This window comes from Hemicordylus capensis, chromosome 4, assembly GCF_027244095.1.
Source record: "Hemicordylus capensis ecotype Gifberg chromosome 4, rHemCap1.1.pri, whole genome shotgun sequence".
In the NCBI taxonomy this organism is placed as follows: Eukaryota; Metazoa; Chordata; class Lepidosauria; order Squamata; family Cordylidae; genus Hemicordylus; species Hemicordylus capensis.
Genome location: NC_069660.1, coordinates 82,299,468 through 82,317,415, shown reverse-complemented (window position 1 = coordinate 82,317,415; position 17,948 = coordinate 82,299,468). Strand labels below are relative to the sequence as shown.

At 42.3% G+C, this 17,948-nt stretch overlaps 1 protein-coding gene across 22 annotated transcripts in view; it reads right to left on the bottom strand.

The window, feature by feature from the left end:
* PTPRF (protein tyrosine phosphatase receptor type F) overlaps positions 1-17,948 on the bottom strand; it is a 759,513-nt gene that overhangs the window by 447,268 nt on the left and 294,297 nt on the right. For all 22 annotated transcript variants that reach the window (XR_008305992.1, XM_053244735.1, XM_053244734.1 and 19 more), the window contains one exon: positions 1,068-1,226. Coding sequence is in view for 21 of the 22 variants with exons in the window: in XM_053244735.1 (XP_053100710.1) it covers positions 1,068-1,149 (82 nt within the window). In the remaining variant the exon portion in view is untranslated. The remainder of the gene's footprint in view (positions 1-1,067; positions 1,227-17,948) is intronic.

The window sequence follows — 17,948 nt, the reverse complement described above, 5'->3', positions numbered from 1 at the left end:
TATGGAGAGCTACATAACCATGTACACCACTCTGGGCTCCTTGGCAGAAGAGCAGGATATAAATGCAAACAAACAAACAAAACCAGCCCTGGAGTAGGTATTTCTGAATTAGGAAAAAAGGAAGAAAAAAACCCCAACAGTTTACCATTGTATCTGGCCTTACAATTTCAGGCCAAAACAAATATATTCCAAACATATTTCATGCAGGAATCTAAAAATTATATTAAGATCTAATTCCAACAGAACAGCCAACCCTGGAAATCTTTAAGTATATGTATGAATCAGACCTGATAAAATAATAATTATGGACAACTGTCTTATAAAATAAAATATTATCTGCTTTGAAATAATCACCTATATGTCTCTTGGATTCAACAGAGTCAATTGATAAAAATGGCAACACTTGTGAAAATGTTGTTTTTGTTTCAATCAATTCCATGCCTATTCCTAAAGGCATAACATTTCTATATAACTTTATCAGGAATAGAGAAAAAGCCAGGAGAAATATAACTATAATGTGTGGATCACTCAAAGAAGGAGACATGGGTCTTCCATTTCTGCAGGAGTATTATGATACCATTTAACTCAGACATATACCTAGACTACAACAACAACAAAAAACAATTTTCTGGAATGTGAATATTTAGACCAGGGATCCCCAACTTGTGGCCCTCCAGATGTTGCTGAACTACAATTCCTATCACCCCCAGCTACAATTTATTGTGGCTGGGGATGATGTTGTAGTTCAACAACATCTGGAGGGCCACAGGTTGGGGACCCCTGATTTAAACAGCTTCACCATGGAAGAAGTAACACAGTAACTTAGAAATAATACCTATAATCTCTTCAAAATAACTTCTTTCCCCTGCAGTTTGGGATAAATGAAGAAATATGTTGGTCCCATCACCTTCTTTGATGGATACCTTTTGGGAACATAAGTAATTTTTTGCTGGGCTATAACCCAGGCCCCTTCCCAATATAGAGAAGTTAATCTATTCACAGATTGATGGATAACACCTGCTGAATTTTTCTTAGCTGTAAAATATTCTCATTAGAGTGCTACTTACTATCTGCCTCCGTTGATGACATCAAGCAGCTCAGAATTACTGCTGGCACAACAAATACTGAGATGCTGAAGTTAGGCACCATATTCCAAAGTGGAGCAAGTAAACTGTACTCCAAGACAGGCAGTCAATACATCCAGAGTCACTGATGCAGATTTATTCCTGCAAACCAAAGAAAGACAGACATCAGACCCCAAACAAACCCAAATATATTTCAAAAGCAAGAGACTTTATTTATTTATTCATTCATTCATTATATTTATATACCACCTTTCATTAAAACAATCCCAAGGCGGTTTACAGCAAAAAAATTAAACACCCCCCTCCCACCTCTCCACAATAAACTGGATCTTTGTTCCATATGACTGCACGGTTCTTGCTAGAAGTGAAAATGGAGATCGCCAATGCTTACTCATTTTGTTCTGTGTTACCCATATTATCTATTCTTTTCCCAATAATATATTCTATTCTGTCCTGAGGAACAGGAGACATGCCATGATGGTGGATGACTCCCTACTGAGAGGGACAGACGTAGCTATGCACACACCTGGAATGTCATGGTAGAAGGTGTGTTGGATTCCGGACAAATTCAAGCAGAATTTCATGCAGAGTTTCCCAAGACTCAGACAACCCACCTACCACTTCCTCTACACTAATGCAGAGTATGGGAAACAAAAAGGAAGAACTTGAAATCCTAATATAGGAAGGTAATTATGATCTGATAGATATTGCTAAAAATTGATAGGATAAGATTCACAATTGGAATATTTTATTCATTTATTTATTGCATTTCTATGTCGTCTAATATAGAAATCTCGAGGTGATGTACAGATTAAAACATAATATAAAACAAAACATTAAAAATTCATAAAAACAGATAAAAATCACAATACATAAAAACACACATTAAAATTTAAAATTTAAATTTCAGTTAAAAGCTTGGGAAAACAGGTATGTCTTCAACGTCCTCCTAAAAGCAAACAGAGAAGGAGATGCTCTTATTTCAGCAGCGAGCGCATTCCAAAGCACACAGCAGGGAGCACATTCCTATATCCTTAACAATATAGTTAAGTATTATCCAACTATAGGGTACAGATACGCTATGTTTAAAAGGAATGCTCACAACAGAAAGGTTGTTAATAGGTCTGCGTGAAAGTGTGATTGTAACCATCCTTCGTGACTATGCTTGGCTCAAAGTGGGGAAAATCAGCTCCAAATAGGTGCAGACCAGCCAACAGCTATATTAACCTTAAAGTACTTTGGGGGAGTTGGTCGCGGTGTAGACATTTGTCCCCAAAAGAAAGAGTTGCTTTATTGAGGGGTAATAGGGGCACAGAAAGTGAAAACAAGGTGGTTAATTCCTAAAGCACATTAGTGCTGGGAAGGAGACAGGGTATGGGAGTGAAAGACAGGGAAAGAGGAAAGCAGTTTTTCATAGCTACTTGCTCTAGCTGGGGTCTTATTCTCAAGCTGGCTCAAGCAAGTGGTGAGCAATGGAGTGCATCCGAGCAGCGTGGGGTGCAGAGATCAATGAAATAATGGATGTGTTAGAGTGAAAGGAAATTATCCCTTCTTTTGGGAGAGTTTTATAGTTTCATACATACATACCCTGTGCAAGATTGAAGTGTTTGCATAAGTATAGAGAGAAGGATGCAGATGGTTGCTCCATGGCGGCAGTCACTGGAGCATGCTTGCTCCATATAAGGCATTAATATTGAGTATTGATTAGGTTATGTTCAAGGTGTTTGAACAGTGTGCTCCTTAAACAAAAGAAATGTTTCACAAACGATTGCTAAAAGCAATCACCTGAAGATGGGAGGGAGAGACAAAGCGATTTCTGGCATTACTTACTTGATTTTGTTAACTGTGGGGAGGAAATAAGGTGAGAAGTTCAACTTAGCCTTGGGACTTATCATCAACATACATGGGAGAACGAGATCTAGCATTCTTTTTACTTGTCTGTTTTATTCTATTACTTTGGTCTGCCCCAAATCTCTCTGTATATGCTCAGATGCAATCAGAGGGGCATTTCCTTTAGTCCAATACAGTCTTGCAATGAACTGAAGGCACTATGGGGAATTCTATCACCTTTGGAATGGTGCTGCAACTTCTCTTCCAAGCAGGCTAGGAAAATGGTTAAGTTTATCTTCTTTGAGTGGTTCACTGAAGCACCTAAAATGTGTAGTGAGCAGGGCTAGTAATATGAGAGATGGATTTGCATTATATATTAAGAATGTCTACACAGAAATGCACCTACGTAATTTTGGAGCATAAAGGCTTTTGGAGCCCCCCCCCCCACCAAGTTAAGCATTATTTTCAGAGTATATACCTCTGTGTATTCATCTACACAAACATCCATGGATATGAACATGGAAACTCTTGTAAGTGTCTCAGTAAAAATAAAATAAGATTGTGGAAGTTTATTATAGACTACTTGGCCAAGACATGGCTAATGCTTCCTAAATCAGGCTACCAAACTTTCAGAGGCAAGAGATAGTTGTAATGGAAAACTTCAAATATCCTGACATTTCCTGAAAGCCTAACTCTGCTAAGAGAAAGAGGTCCAATAAACTACTGACCTTGCTAACAACTTCATTTCAGAAGATTGAAGGAGAAGCAAGAGGGTTGGCTATCCTGGACTTGATCCTTACCAACAAGGATGAATGAGCTGAAGAACTGAAAGTGGAAGAATCCTTGTAAGTGATCACATAATCTTGGAATTCATATCAAGGGGAGGAAAATTAAAGCAAGTCAGACATGTACCTTGGATTTCAGAAAAGTATATTATAATGAGCTCAGAGAAAAATTAGGTAGGATGGTTAGAAAACCAAAAACAGAAGGATCTGCAACAGGAATGGAAGTTTCTGAAAAGTGAAATACTGAAGACAAGATTTCCCATGAGAAGGAAACATGCAAAACATTTTTTTTTAAAGAAAACCCTGTGGATGCACAGAGAGCTCTCTGAACAGTGAAGAAACAAAAATGGTATGAATAGGAAATGGGTGGAGGGTCACACAACCAAGGAAGCATACAAAGGAGTCAATCAAACATTTAGGGATGTCAAGAAGGGTAATGTCAAGAAGAGCAAGGCTCAGAATCATCTGAGGCTTGAGAGGAATGTCCAAAACAATTTTCAGATATGTTTGAAATAATAGGTCAAGGAAGTGCTTGAAAAAGATACTGAAATGGTAATGGGCAATGAAGAGAAGGTAGAGCTGCTTAACTCCTATTTTACACCAGTCTTTTCCAACAAGGGAAATTTAGCCCAAACAGGCAACAGTTGCATGATGAAGAAAGGAGATAATCCTGCCTAGTTACTTTAAATGAGTTTAAATCTCCAAGGCCAGATGAATTATATCCCAGGGTACTGAAAGAATTTGCACGTGTGACCTCAGAGCTGTTGCCTGTCATTTTTGGTAACTCCTAGAGAATGGGCGAGCTGCAAGAAATCAAGCAAATATTGTTCCCATCTTCAAAAAAAGGATCTGGAAAACTACAGACCACTCAGCTTAATGCTGATACCTGGCAAGATCACAGAACAACTTATACCTCACACGGGGCATCCTGGGACTTCCGGGGGCCAAGCAGCCCCCAATCCCCGCAGCCCCTACCAGCTCCATGATGGAGCTGGTAGTCATGTGGGCGGCTGATCCGGTCGCCTAGGGTTACCTGTTTGATTGTCCCTGCAAACCACCATGAGGCACTTCAAACCACTTGTGTGAAGCGCCCTCAATGTGTTATTTACTAGAAGCTAGCATGGGTTTATCAAGAACAAGTCATGCCATATTAATCATCTCCTTTTTTGATGGACTTACTTTTTAAATAGATCATGAGAATGCAGCAGAGATAATGTATCTTGACACAATGGTTAAATGTGGGCTAGATGATTAATCTATTCAGCGGATTCACAGCTGCTTGAACAACCATACCCAAGTAATCACTAATGGTGCTGCACCAACCTGGAGCAAGGTATCAAATGAAATGGCACAAGGCTCTGTCCTGGGCTCTGTGCGGTTAAATATTTTTATAAATTATTTAGAGGAGGCTGTAGAGGGAATGCTTACTAAATTTGCAGATGGCAAGTGGGGGATAGAAGACAGAATCAGGTTTCAAAATAACATGAAAGCCTTCAACACTGGACCAAAACCAACAAATGAAGTTAAGAGACAAATGAAAAGTCTTGCATCTAGGTCAGAAAAACCAAATGCACAGGTATAGGATGCGGGAGGTATGGTTTGGAAGCAACATACATGAAAAGGATCTAAGCCTCTTAATAGAACAGAAATTGAACATGAACCGGCAATGTGACTGAGCTACTAAAAAAGACAAATGCAGTCCTGGAGAAAATTAACAGAGACATTGTGTCCAAGTCACAAGCAGTGTTCTCTCTAATTTTTTCCATTTGTGCACAGAATAGGTTTTGTTAGGGGGGCGGGGGCAATATCAAGGCAGTGTGTGCACACATGCATTCAGAATGGAGCCTTCCTGATTCAATATGAGCGGGATCTAAAATTGACTGAGCGGACCTCAAACAACTTGTGTGCACACACACATGTGCATGCCTCAGAGCAGGGGCTGCTCAACTTTGGCTCTCCTGCAGATATTGGTTTACAACTCCCATAATCCCTGGCTATTGGACACTGTGGCTGGGGACTCTAGGGGTTGTAATCCAAAAACAGCTGGGGGGGCCTAAATTGAGCAGGCCTGACTTAGAGGGAACACTGGTTACAAGTAGCAATCATTCTACTCTAATCTGTGCTGGTCAGACCTCACTTGAAATACTGTGCCCAGTTCTGGGCACCAGATTTTATGAAATAAATTGATGAACTGAAATGGATTCAGAGGAGGACAACACAGATAGTGAGTGGTCTGGAAACCAAGCTGGTTGAAGATGCATTATGTTGAAGGGGAGATGTCTGAAGGGCTGTCACATAGGAAGAGGAAAGGACTTGTTCTTGAGGGGAAGATTAGAAGCAAGACTTAATGGAGACTCAGACTGGAACTGGAGCTTGGGGAGGGGAGTATTAACCTTCTCCATCAATTTCGGTTCCCAATTAAAATCTAAGCAAGTTGCTATTACACCTCCATGACAAATAGAAGCAGGGTGGGTGGGGGTTAATTTTAATTGGAAAAGGGCATATGGGGAAAAGTTATTCCTTTATCAACCAAGCACTGCGGTCCTGATCATAACCAGACCATGCTTTCTTCAGGTTCCATAATTTATTTTCCAAAAAATGCAAGAGAACATAATCACGGGTCTTATGCATTATCTTCATTGTGAAATACAAAAGCCTCAGTGGGACAGTTGAGCTTCCCTCCATTCGATGAAATGGACAGGAAAACAACTCAAATCTGATCTAAGGCTGAACTGATTTATGACTTTCTTTCAAGATCAAGATAGCTATAAAGTATACAAAAACACTTGATGAACTGCAGGTTACTGAAATGACATTTTATGGTCTAGATCTCTGCACTACCATTCATTGTCTTTTCTGCAGTCTCTAGCTGTGTAAACTTTAATCAATGTAATTGGTAGGTCAATAATTTAAAATTTTAATAGCAGATTATATTTTGCCCTCTCCAAATAAGACTGAAGGAGACATCACCATGTAGGCCTCACCGACATGTTGGCTCTTTTCTCCCTGTTTAAAATCTGACAGGAAAAGATTTTTTTTCTTTCCTGTAACCAAAACTATCAGATCATTTCAGTGTAAAACTTCTATAACTACAAGCAGTGGAATCTAGCAACTGAAATCAGTGCCAAGACTTCTTTTAATTCTCAATTTTCTCTCACTCCTCATGAGAATTGAGCTTGATCATCTTTTATCATTTTGCCACTGGTGTATAATTCTGAAAGAAAATCTATATAATTAATTCCTGTAGAGGGGATGCATGGGGATGTGGCAAGCTCCGCCCCTGCTGCAGCCGCGACCAATGGCGGGCCCAGAGTGAACGACAGGTGCCAGGGCAGGAAGGCAGAGCATGCGCCAGGAGCCAGTTGGGGCAGTGATGCCTAGAAGTGGTTGGGTTGATGGGTGAGAGGACGGCGGGTGGGCGGGCAGCGGGCAAAGCCCCGCCACCCCGAGGACGGTGAGGCGGAGGAGGTGGCGATGCAGCCCTGAGGAGAAGAGTGAGAGGATGATAGGCAGAGGATGATGGGCAGTGGGAGGAGGATGGGCGGGGGGTGGAGGGCAACGCCCAGAGGAGGAGGACGAGAGGATGACGGGCGGCGGGAGGCAGGCGAAGCCCCACCACCCCGAGGAGGAGGATGGCGAGGCAGAGGGAGGCAGCGGCAGGATGCCCTGGCCCCCCGGGGTGAAATGGCGGCGGCATTGCAGGGGGGGTGGCTGGGCCCAACAAGAGGCACAAATGCTCTGTGCCCGGGTCCACTAGTATTATTTATTTCAGATTCCCACCTTGATACAAATATTAGAGTTGGCCTTTGTTCTTAGAATGAATGGGAGCTTTTGTTCATTAAATTGAACACTAGTGTTCTTGCACACTAGAGAAATTATACCTTACTTCTAATATACTTAGAAAGTGACTTCTTTTGAGGTTTTGGCAGTCTACAAATTTATTTCTATTTAGCAGGTCAATTAAACTAGGTGATTAATCAATTTAAAATGTTTACTTGTTGACAGTCCTAATAATCTCCCATCTTGGTTAAAAGGAAATCCTGTTACATGCTCTTTTACTCCCTTCTCCAAGTCAGTGATTAATTAAGAATGTGGGGATTTCATGAGGGGGAATATGTTTCTCTACACCTCCATTGTTGCTTTACATGAGAAAAGGCTGTTCTCATACAAAATTTAAATTACTATACATTGGAGAGCTTGAAATGTTGATATATCTAAGCAACTGTCATTCCGTTTTGAGACTGAATATAAGACTTCTTTATTTATGTAGTCAAGGTTTTCCATGTTCAGAATTACATGCTTTCCCAGCCACACAGTCTAGTATTTGAGCCAAAATTTTGCCACTGCACATCCAGGATCTAAGGTGGGGTGTGGGGTGTGTGTGTGTGTGTGTGTAAGTGTACCATCCATCAGGAGACCCTCATTATCTGTGGTTTTGGGGATCATGGTTTCTTGTATCTACAGATGGATCTTTTTAAAATCTGCAGCAGGAAATATAGGCAAATTTCACCTACCCACAGTTCCTGAGTGATCAGAAATGACTTCTAATGTGATTTCTGGCCGCCCTTTTGAAGCACAGAGCCATTTTGTGGCTTTTCTTGGTTAAAAAAAAATAGTTTTAAAGTGGAAAATTAGAGGATTTGGAGGGCATTCCTGGAGACTAAGGGACTGTGTGTTACTGCCCTTATTTCTGCTCCCTTCCTGCTCTTTTGGCATTTTTTAAATTAAGAGAAAGGAACCTGACCCCTTGATTCCCATAAGCTTATTGGTGGGAACAGAACCCCTGCGAATGAAGAGGGGACCCTGTATAAAGGGTATGATCCAGCCCACTGCATGTGGAGAGATAACTGGCTTTAACAAGCACTATATTTTCCCTATCCCCCTGGCACATGCTCCTTCATCAAGAGGTGGTGGTAGGCTGACAGGAATATGGGTGTGCACAGAGACCTCTCCTTCCCCCAACAGTTTAGTGCAAGGCCTGTGCACACAGGAGGGTAGGAAGAGAGAACATCCATTATGTCCCATTTCAGTCCTTCCACACACTGGCATTGTGCCTATGGTGGACTTCACTGAATCCACAAATTCCAAGTTGTACTGAAGGGATCACTTAAGCCAGCTGAAGTGAATTAGGAATTAGTAGAGTAAAGTACCAGCACGCATGTGCCCATCGCGGTGCACTGCGCCGCGACGGGCGCATGCATGCTGGTACTTTACTCTACTTCCAGGCAACGACGGGGGCAGGGGAGGCAGGGAGGAACGCTGCCGCCCCCAAAACTTCACTTTTAACTGGAGTGCCGGAGGGGGAAGAACGGCGGGAGGGATAAGTACTACCCCCCCACCCTTAAAGCTAGACCCCCCCCCCCCAGTGCCGGACCGGCCAGGTTCCGAACCAGTTCGGAGGCCTCTAACATGGCCTCCAGACCGGTTGGTGCACACCACTACTGGAAGCAGCAATGAGGAAAACACTGTGCTCCCATTTTCACTTTATTTAGGGGAACATCCAGGTGTTCAAATGTATGTGCTGCTTTTGTAATGAACATAATTTTGTTTGCATTTTGCCATTTAAACTTGGATACTCATTGTATTTGAAATTTTAAAAGTTAAGTATTGATTGGCCTTATTGTATCTGAAATATTTAAAGTTAAGTATTGATTGGCCTTTGCAGCAGAAATGCTCCAGAAACATTTGAGATATCAACTAGAGTCCATTCTGCTTCCAACCTCACTGGGAGGTTGCATTCCCTGCCACCCACAAAAGCAAAGGGAAAACCAAACGGGCCTCATCCATTAGCCAGACAAAGAGAAGATGCAGGGAGCTGGCTTCCTTCCTCTCTGCCAGAAAAAGCACTCTGCCAGTTGTCCAGAGATGGCAAATGTCAGTGCCACCTAGTTGCCATTCACAGCTTTAGGCAAACAGCAACATGCTGGTTGTACTCCACCCCCACGGCAGAAGCCAGCATTTAAAATGTCCCACTCCCTCACGGGCTCTACCCTCCAATTCACATGTCCAAGCACTGCTCTTTTCTTCCTTGTCATCAGCCTCAGTGACTGAGGCACTTTGTCTCTTCAGGCAGTGGGAGTGGGAGAGAATAAGCTATGTTGTTGGCTAAGCAGCCATTGCTGCGGAAGGCACACTCAACGATGCCTTCCTCAGGGCCAGTCCCTGGGGCTGGCAACGGGGAGGAAGGATGTGTCTCCAGGGCATGTAAAGTGAGGGTTGGTCCATTGAAGGATGGGGTGACATCTGTGCTGGCTCCCACTCAGGGATGGGGGCAGGGTGGTATGTTGCCAGCTGCCAGAAGCACACACAGGAAGAAGAGGTGGCAGTGGTGCATTCTGCCACCCCAAAGGGGCATCACCTGAGGTGAGTGCCTCATTTTGCCTCATGGGGGGAACCACCCTTGACAAAATCAAATAAAATCATCCTGTGGCTTCTATCATCAGCTGGAAGGCTGACAAGCTATTTGTGGAAAGTGGTTGTTTTTAACAATCCATTGCAGCTGCCTTGAAGACCATTAGGTTGGATGGGTGAGTATAAATCCTTAAATAAATAAAATAAACTCTTGCAGCACTGCAGAACATGCAAAATCCTAAAACTTCTGCACAAATCATAGCTAAGTCTCCTAAATCGGAGCACGGAGGACATTAGGGATATGCACGAACCTGTTAGGAGGCCCTTTTATGGGGTACATGAGCAAGCTACTTCTGCTTACTTCTGGTTCGAAATGTGGACAGGGAGGTACGCTGCCGACCCAAAGGACTGGTTTTCAAGCGAGCGCCGGCAGGGGGGAAGCAGAGGGCGGAGTAAGCGCACTCTCCCCCGCCCTTAAAGTTGTCCCACCCCTGCTTTCGAACTGGACCCCGCCTGTTCCGTGCACATCCCAAGAGGACATCATTATGATCAAGAGAATCTCCCCCTGTTAAGTTAACTATGAACGCTCAAATTAAATTGAATAAACAAATGTGCATAATTTTGTTTGAAATTCTGGCATTCTGTGGTGAAATGACAGATTGTTTTTAAGGGCTGGATTGGAGAGTATCAAGTGCTTCCTCAGCAATATTTCTTATTATTATTTCTTGTTTACACAGTCAGACAGGTGTTATTGACTGGTTTGTTTTATCCAGACATCGAGTCCTTCCCAAGGACCTGGGATGGCTGAATTTTATCATCAGTACTGTTGGTTATTATAGATATCGTCGCAAAATATAGGCTGTTCCCAGTAAAGTAGCTTTTTGTAATTGGCTGATGGTGATTTCTGTGGCCCCTATGGTGTTGAGGTGCTCTTCAAGTTGTTTTGGAATTGCACCTAGGGTGCCAATTACCACTGGGATTATTTTGGTCTTTTTCTGCCACAGCCTTTCAATTTCAATATCTTTTTACTTTGTGATTTTTTTCTATTTCTTTTTCTTCTATTCTGCTATCGCCTGGTATTGCTATGTCGATTATTTTAACTTGTTTTTCTTTCTTCTCAACTACAGTTATATCTGGTGCATTGTTGTTGTTGTTGTTAATATTAATGATAATAATAATTATTATATTATTGTTATTATTGTTTACACACTCAGACAGGTGTTATTGACTGGTTTGTTTTATACAGACATCGAGTACTTCCCAAGGACGACTTCTTCTTCTTCTTCTTCTTCTTCTTCTTATTATTATTATTATTATTATTATTTATTCAATTTCTATACCGCCCTTCCAAAAATGGCTCAGGGCAGTTTGACAGGACAGGTATGGCAACTCAGGTAGAACATGAGCAATCCTCTTCCAAACAGCAGCTTTCTCTCACAAGCATATTTAAAAGGAAGACTGAGATCTCTCCTCAAACAAACCTAATAAGTGGGTCACTATCCTGAAGCAGCACCTGAAAGGGCTAAATGAGAAGTCAAACAAAAAACAGAGAACAAGGCACACAAAGGGAAGAACACACTTTAACTTCTATCAGTTTGAGCACCAAAATGAGGACAGGGTATATTAGGCTACTGATGAAAAAAATTTTCCTGCCAGATCTGGCAGTTTCTGACCAAAAGATTAAAACTATCTCTCTTCCACTGAGAAACAAAATAGGAATCCCTCTCTAGAACTCCAAGGATTTGGCAGTGTTTGTCTAGTTGCATCTTATCTGTCATGGGAGGCAGAACAAGGTTTTACCATATAGGAACAAAGACTTGCTTTTAAAGGGAGAAAAAGGTCTTAATCTTCACTAGCATTTGTAGGCCAAGAAGTCAATAATGCTAATTAATCACAGGAAGAGGAACAAAAACTTACTAGGAATGTCTAGAAACAAAGTGCACTTGCACCATTGAAGAAATTTGGTGTTTTAAGAAGAACCAGGCCCTACACTTGGCTTTTTATGTGCTATTAACAAGAGCAAACAGCATTCACTAAGGATCTTTAGGAATATGTTTACTACTTAAGATGATGATGATGATGATGATGATGATGATGATGATACAGCAACCATTTTGGTGCACCATACACATTATTCATTATAAAGAAGATAAGAACAGTCCTGCTGGATCAGGCCCAAGACCCATACACTGTTTCATACACTGGCCCACCAGATGCCGCAGGAAGCCTACATGCAGGAGTTGAGGACATGCCCTCTCTCCTGCTGTTACTCCCCTGCAACTGGTACTCAGAGGCATCCTGCCTCTGAGGCTGGAGGTGGCGTATAGCCCTCTGACTAGTAGCCGTTGATAGACCTCTCCTCCATGAAGTTATCCAAACCCCTCTTAAAGCCATTCAGGTTGTTGACTGTCACCACATCTTGTGGCAGAGAATTCCACAAGTTGATTATGCGTTGTATGAAAAAGTACCTGCTTGTTTGTCCTAAATGTTCTAGCAATCAATTTCATGGGGTGACCCCTGGTTCTAGTGTTGTGTGAGAGGCAGAATAATTTCTCTCTATCCACTTTCTCCACACCATGCATGGTTTTATAGATTTCTATCATGTCTCCCTGCAGTCATCTTTTTTCTAGACTAAATTGCCCCAGGTGTTGTAGCCTTGCCTCATAAGAAAAGTGCTCTAGGCCCCTAATCATCTTGGTTGCCCTCTTCTGCACCTTTTCCAGTTTTAACATGTACTTTTTTAGATGTGGTGACCAGAACTGTACGCAGTACTCCAGGTGCGGCCACACCATAGTTTTGTATAAGGGTATTATAATATTAGCCGTTTTATTTTCAGTTCCTTTCCTAATGTTTCCAAGCATGGAATTGGCCTTTTTCACAGCTTCCGCACACTGAGTCAACCCTTTCAACGAGCTGTCCACTACGACCCCAAGATCCCTCTCCTGGTCAGTCACTGACTGCTCAGATCCTATCAATGTATACCTGAAGTTGGGGTTTTTTGTCCCAATGTGCATCACTTTACACTTGCCGACACTGAACTGCATATGCCATTGTGTTGCCCACTCACCCAATTTTGAGAGAGCCTTTTGGAGGATCATTTAACTCTGACCACGTAAAAAAGGTGCACAAGCGGGGCCATTTGGTAAACTGAGTTGAACATTAAGATCATAATTTGAATTTTCAAATGCCTCCTTCCAGTGCACACCAGTCAGCCTGTATATTACACGAGACAAGGAAAGAATGAGCAGCCAGTTAACTTGTTGTTGTTCAGTGAGGTATGGCTAAAGGAAAACAACCCCTGCTAACTAAGCAAAGAGTCACCTTTTTAATGGTGTGATTCTCTTTATTCAGCGGGGGAGAGTAACTGGCCCTATCCACGCCCAGCACAATAGTTCTAATTACTGTTGCTGGTGTCTATCTTATGTTTCTTTTTAGATTGTGAGCCCTTTGGGGACAGGGAGCTATCTTATTTATTTATTATTCTCTATGTAAACTGTTTTGGAAACTGTTATTAAAAAGTGGTATATAAATATTTGTCATAGTTGTTGATGATTATATATCTGATGATAAAATACACACACAGCATAGTAGACAAATTGCTGGGAGGTACTGTAATGGCAACAATGCCTTACTCAGCTTAACAGTATTGGAAGGATTAGATTAAACGAGTTGTTCAGTGAGGTATAGCTAAAGGAAAACAGTACAAAATAATTGCCTGTGCCCTGCTGTTCTGCATATTCACTATAGTGTACCTGGAGACAATAGTGCACCCATATTTGTCTGAAAAACAGCCAAGGTCTTAAGTTTAGCATCTCAAACAGTGTTCTCTCTAATTTTTCTCATCTGTGTACAGAATGAGTTTTGTTTTGGGCAGCATTATCAAGGCAGTGGGTGAGCACGTGCATTCAGAATGCGGCCTTCCAGATTCAACCTGAGTGGGATCTAAAATTAACTGAGCGGATGTTAAAAAATGTGTGAGTGTGTGCACAAGTGCACGCCTTAGAAAAAACACTAGCCATCTCAAACTAGCTATCCTTCTGTCCTCTCTATGTATACTATACAGATATCACAGCTATTCAACTCTGCTGTTAACAAGTTTCCTCCCTCTATAAGTGGCAATCATCCACAACTACACAACCATCTTTGATCCTTCCTCCTAATTACTCATGTCTATTTTTGAATGGATGGACAATGACCTATGAACAAGTGTAATGGGATAAGCAGAACTTTAAGCTACAAATCTCTCCTTTTGAGGACTATATTCCTGAATGCTTCTGGATATTGGATTCTCCGCCCCCGCCCCCTTTGTTGGCTGGAATATCCTTGTTACGAGGGGGACCCCAAAGATTAATTATCTTGAGAGGACTGAATATCTGGGCTGAATGTTGAAGAAAGATCTTGGAATGTGCCTAGCCTCTGACTTTATCTCATCCCATGTTTATTTTGCATTTTATGTTGCTTATAATTAAATGACATTTGGTATTGTCTCCAGACAGGGTTTTTTTTGTTTTGTTTTTTCTTCTTTCTTTCTTAATATTTGAGGCTATCTGTAAATACTGTAAACAAAGTAGACAGAGAAATTTCTGAGAACTCTGAGAATTCTTATTCAACTGCAACAAAACTTCTGAGAAGCCTGGTATTTTAAATTTGGGAAATTAGGAAAAATTATTAAATAGGGAATTTAATGTAGAATTTCTGTAGAAATATTATTTCTTTTTATACTTTCTTAGCAGCATTTGATTAACTTGGCTGAGCCAGCATGGTGTAGTGGTTAGAGTGCTGGACTAGGACCGGGGAGACCCGAGTTCAAATTCCCATTCAGCCATGATACTTGCTGGGTGACTCTGGGCCAGTCACTTCTCTCTCAGCCTAACCTACTTCACAGGGTTGTTGTGAGGAGAAACTTGAGTATGTAATACACCGCTATGGGCTCTTTGGAGGAAAAGTGGGATATAGAATGTAATAATAATAATAAGTCCATCAAACAGTAGAGGAGGAGAAAAGAGGCCTTGAAGAATATATCAAGGACAGTGAAGAAGATGCACTTCAAATGGTCAATAATGAGAAACTATTCAACACCAACGAAACAAAGCAGGCCTACAAGAAAGAACAAGTCAAGAACCGAGCAGAAAAATGGAAAAATAAGCCACTGCATGGTCAATATTTGCACAATATAAGTGGAAAATCAGACATCACCAAGACCTGGCAATGGCTTAAGAATGGCAACTTGAAGAAATAAACAGAGGGTTTAATACTGGCTGCACAAGAACAGGCACTAAGAACAAATGCAATAAGAGTAAAAGTCAAAAAATCAACAACAAACAGCAAGTGCCACCTTTGTAAAAAAGCAGATGAAGAACAGCTGTTTGACTGGTTCGAAGGTAGGGGGGAAGCCACACACCTGCCGCATTTCCCCCGCTGGCGCTGCAGTTTAAAAGGGTCTAGCGGGGTGGTAGCATACCTCCCGGATGCCCCGTTGCCTCCTCGGACCAGAAGTGACTGGAAGTACCCGGTGCGCATGTTGGATGCGCCTGATGTGTGCACACACACTGGGTACTTCTTGTCCGAAGAGACAACAGGGCAGTAGGGAGGTACGCTACCACCCAGCCGGACCCTATTAAACTGCAGCACCAGTGGGAGAAACACGGCAGGGGCATAATAGTACCTGCCCCAGTCCTTAAAGTTATCCCCCCTCCACCCTCGAGCTGCCTCATACAAGTTCTGTGTGCATCCCTAGTGCCCAAATGAACAGTGGCACGGAGAAGGCAAGAGTTGGGAGCGGAAGGACTTCCCCCTCCTGCATCTGAGGATGTTCTGCACCATGAGCACAGCCACACCTCCCCACCAGCTCACACCTGGAAATGGCGGCAGACAGGGGAGAAGCCTTCTGACCCAGCGGTGACTGTGCACACCATCAGCTGCAGAGGTTAAGTGAACCGTGGGTTCACTTAACCTCTGCAGTTGATGGTGTTAACATCCAGGGCAGAAAGTCGGGCTAGCGGGGGCAGGAGCACTGGGACTGGGACCGATCCCAGCACTCCACATGAGCAGCTGGGCTGCCCTTGCCTGGACTAGGCTAATCGTGTGAATAGCCTTATTGAGTTTCTTAAGGTGTTACTGCTCACCAAGCAAGACCTTTTCATTGATACAGAGCTTTTAAAAAGTCTTGTTAAACAATTACTGCTATGTTGGGCCTGGAAGTATGCAAGCAGCAGTGCACTGCACACCGAACACCAAAAGCTGTAGGGGACCATCTCTCAGTCCATTTAAAAGACTTTAAATGTGGAGATAAGGAAACTGTGGTTTGCATATCTCTCCCGTAATTGAAATGTATGCCATACTTAGAGGAATAATCTTAGCAGTTTGACTCTCATCAGGGATTACAGACTGAATGGCACAAAACCACATCAAGAGCAGAGGGAAGCAGCTTGGTCATGAAACAATCTTTTACAGTGTCACACAGCCACTTCACTCACCTTGATCCTGTCATGAAGTACAATCAATTCACATGTAAGGAATGAATGATGAATCTTATTACTGCTTTATTAGATTTAATTCCAATGTTTCTATCAACACACAACATTTTCTTCTTCCTGATTTGTTTGCACTCAAAATGTTGCAATGATGAGGATAACAGCAGGATAAAACTAGGCAGGGAGTGTAAATTTTTGGCAAAGAAGGTGTTAATCAAACTGCCCCAGGGTGATTGGTGAACTCCCCTAAATCTATGTTTGGGCTTACACGGGAAAAATTAGCTCAGAAAGGAGAGTTCCACATCAGATTTAATTTGCACAAACTTGTGGACTCAGGAAATGACTGAACTGAGACAAGATTTAAGTTTCAAAAGCAAAAAAGTATTTATTGTAGGGAGAGGTACAGCGGAAATAAATATGTGGTTAAATAAATGTGTGGCTTTTGGCCTATGGGGTGCCACAAGGATCTATTCTGTCCCCCGTGCTGTTTATCATTTACATGAAGCCCCTGGGAGAGGTCATCCGTAGGTGTGGGCTGCGGTGCCATCAATATGCTGATGACACCCAGCTATACCTGTCTTTTAAGTCAGCAGATACCAGGGAGGCAGTGGATGCTCTGAACTGGGGCTTGGAAGCTGTTCTGGGGGCAAACAAGCTGAAACGCAATCCAGATAACACAGAAGTGCTCTGGGTTGGTAGACCTGATCATCTGAGTAATGAGGTAAATCTGGTCTTGGAAGGGGTCACGCTCTCTCTGAAAGACAAAGTCTGCAACTTGGGGGTACTTCTGGACCCAACACTGTCCTTGGAGGCGCAGGTGGCAGTGGTGTGCAGAAGTGCCTTTTACCAATTACGACTGGTATGCCAGCTGTGAGCCTACTTGGAGAAGTCAGACCGGACCTCAGTCACTCATGCATTGGTAACATCCAGACTGGACTACTGCAATGCGCTCTACAGTAGATTGGACTACTGTATTGACCTTTAAAGCCCTACACGGCTTTGGGCCGGGGTACCTGTCGGACCGCATTTGCCCATATGAATCTGCCAGGGCCCTCTGCTCATCATCTCAGGCCCTGCTCATGACCCCGCCACTAACAGAGATCCATTTGGCAGGGACTAAAGCTTCTTTACTTTTTATAATTTTAAGTTTTAATTTGAACCTAATAATTGTGGTTTTTAATCTGACTTCTTAAAAAAAATTAGTTAATTTTTTGACTTTTATTGTATCTGTGTCTATCTTATTGTTGTGAGCCTCCCCGAGCAGTAGTGCACTGGAGGGGCATGGTATAAATATTTAATAATAATAATAATAATAATAATAATAATAATAATAATAATGCAATATTATTATCAAAAATACGTTTAACTGCAATGAGGGGTTTTAGCTTAAAGTCTTAATTGCATAAGTTCCCAGGCAGGCAAGA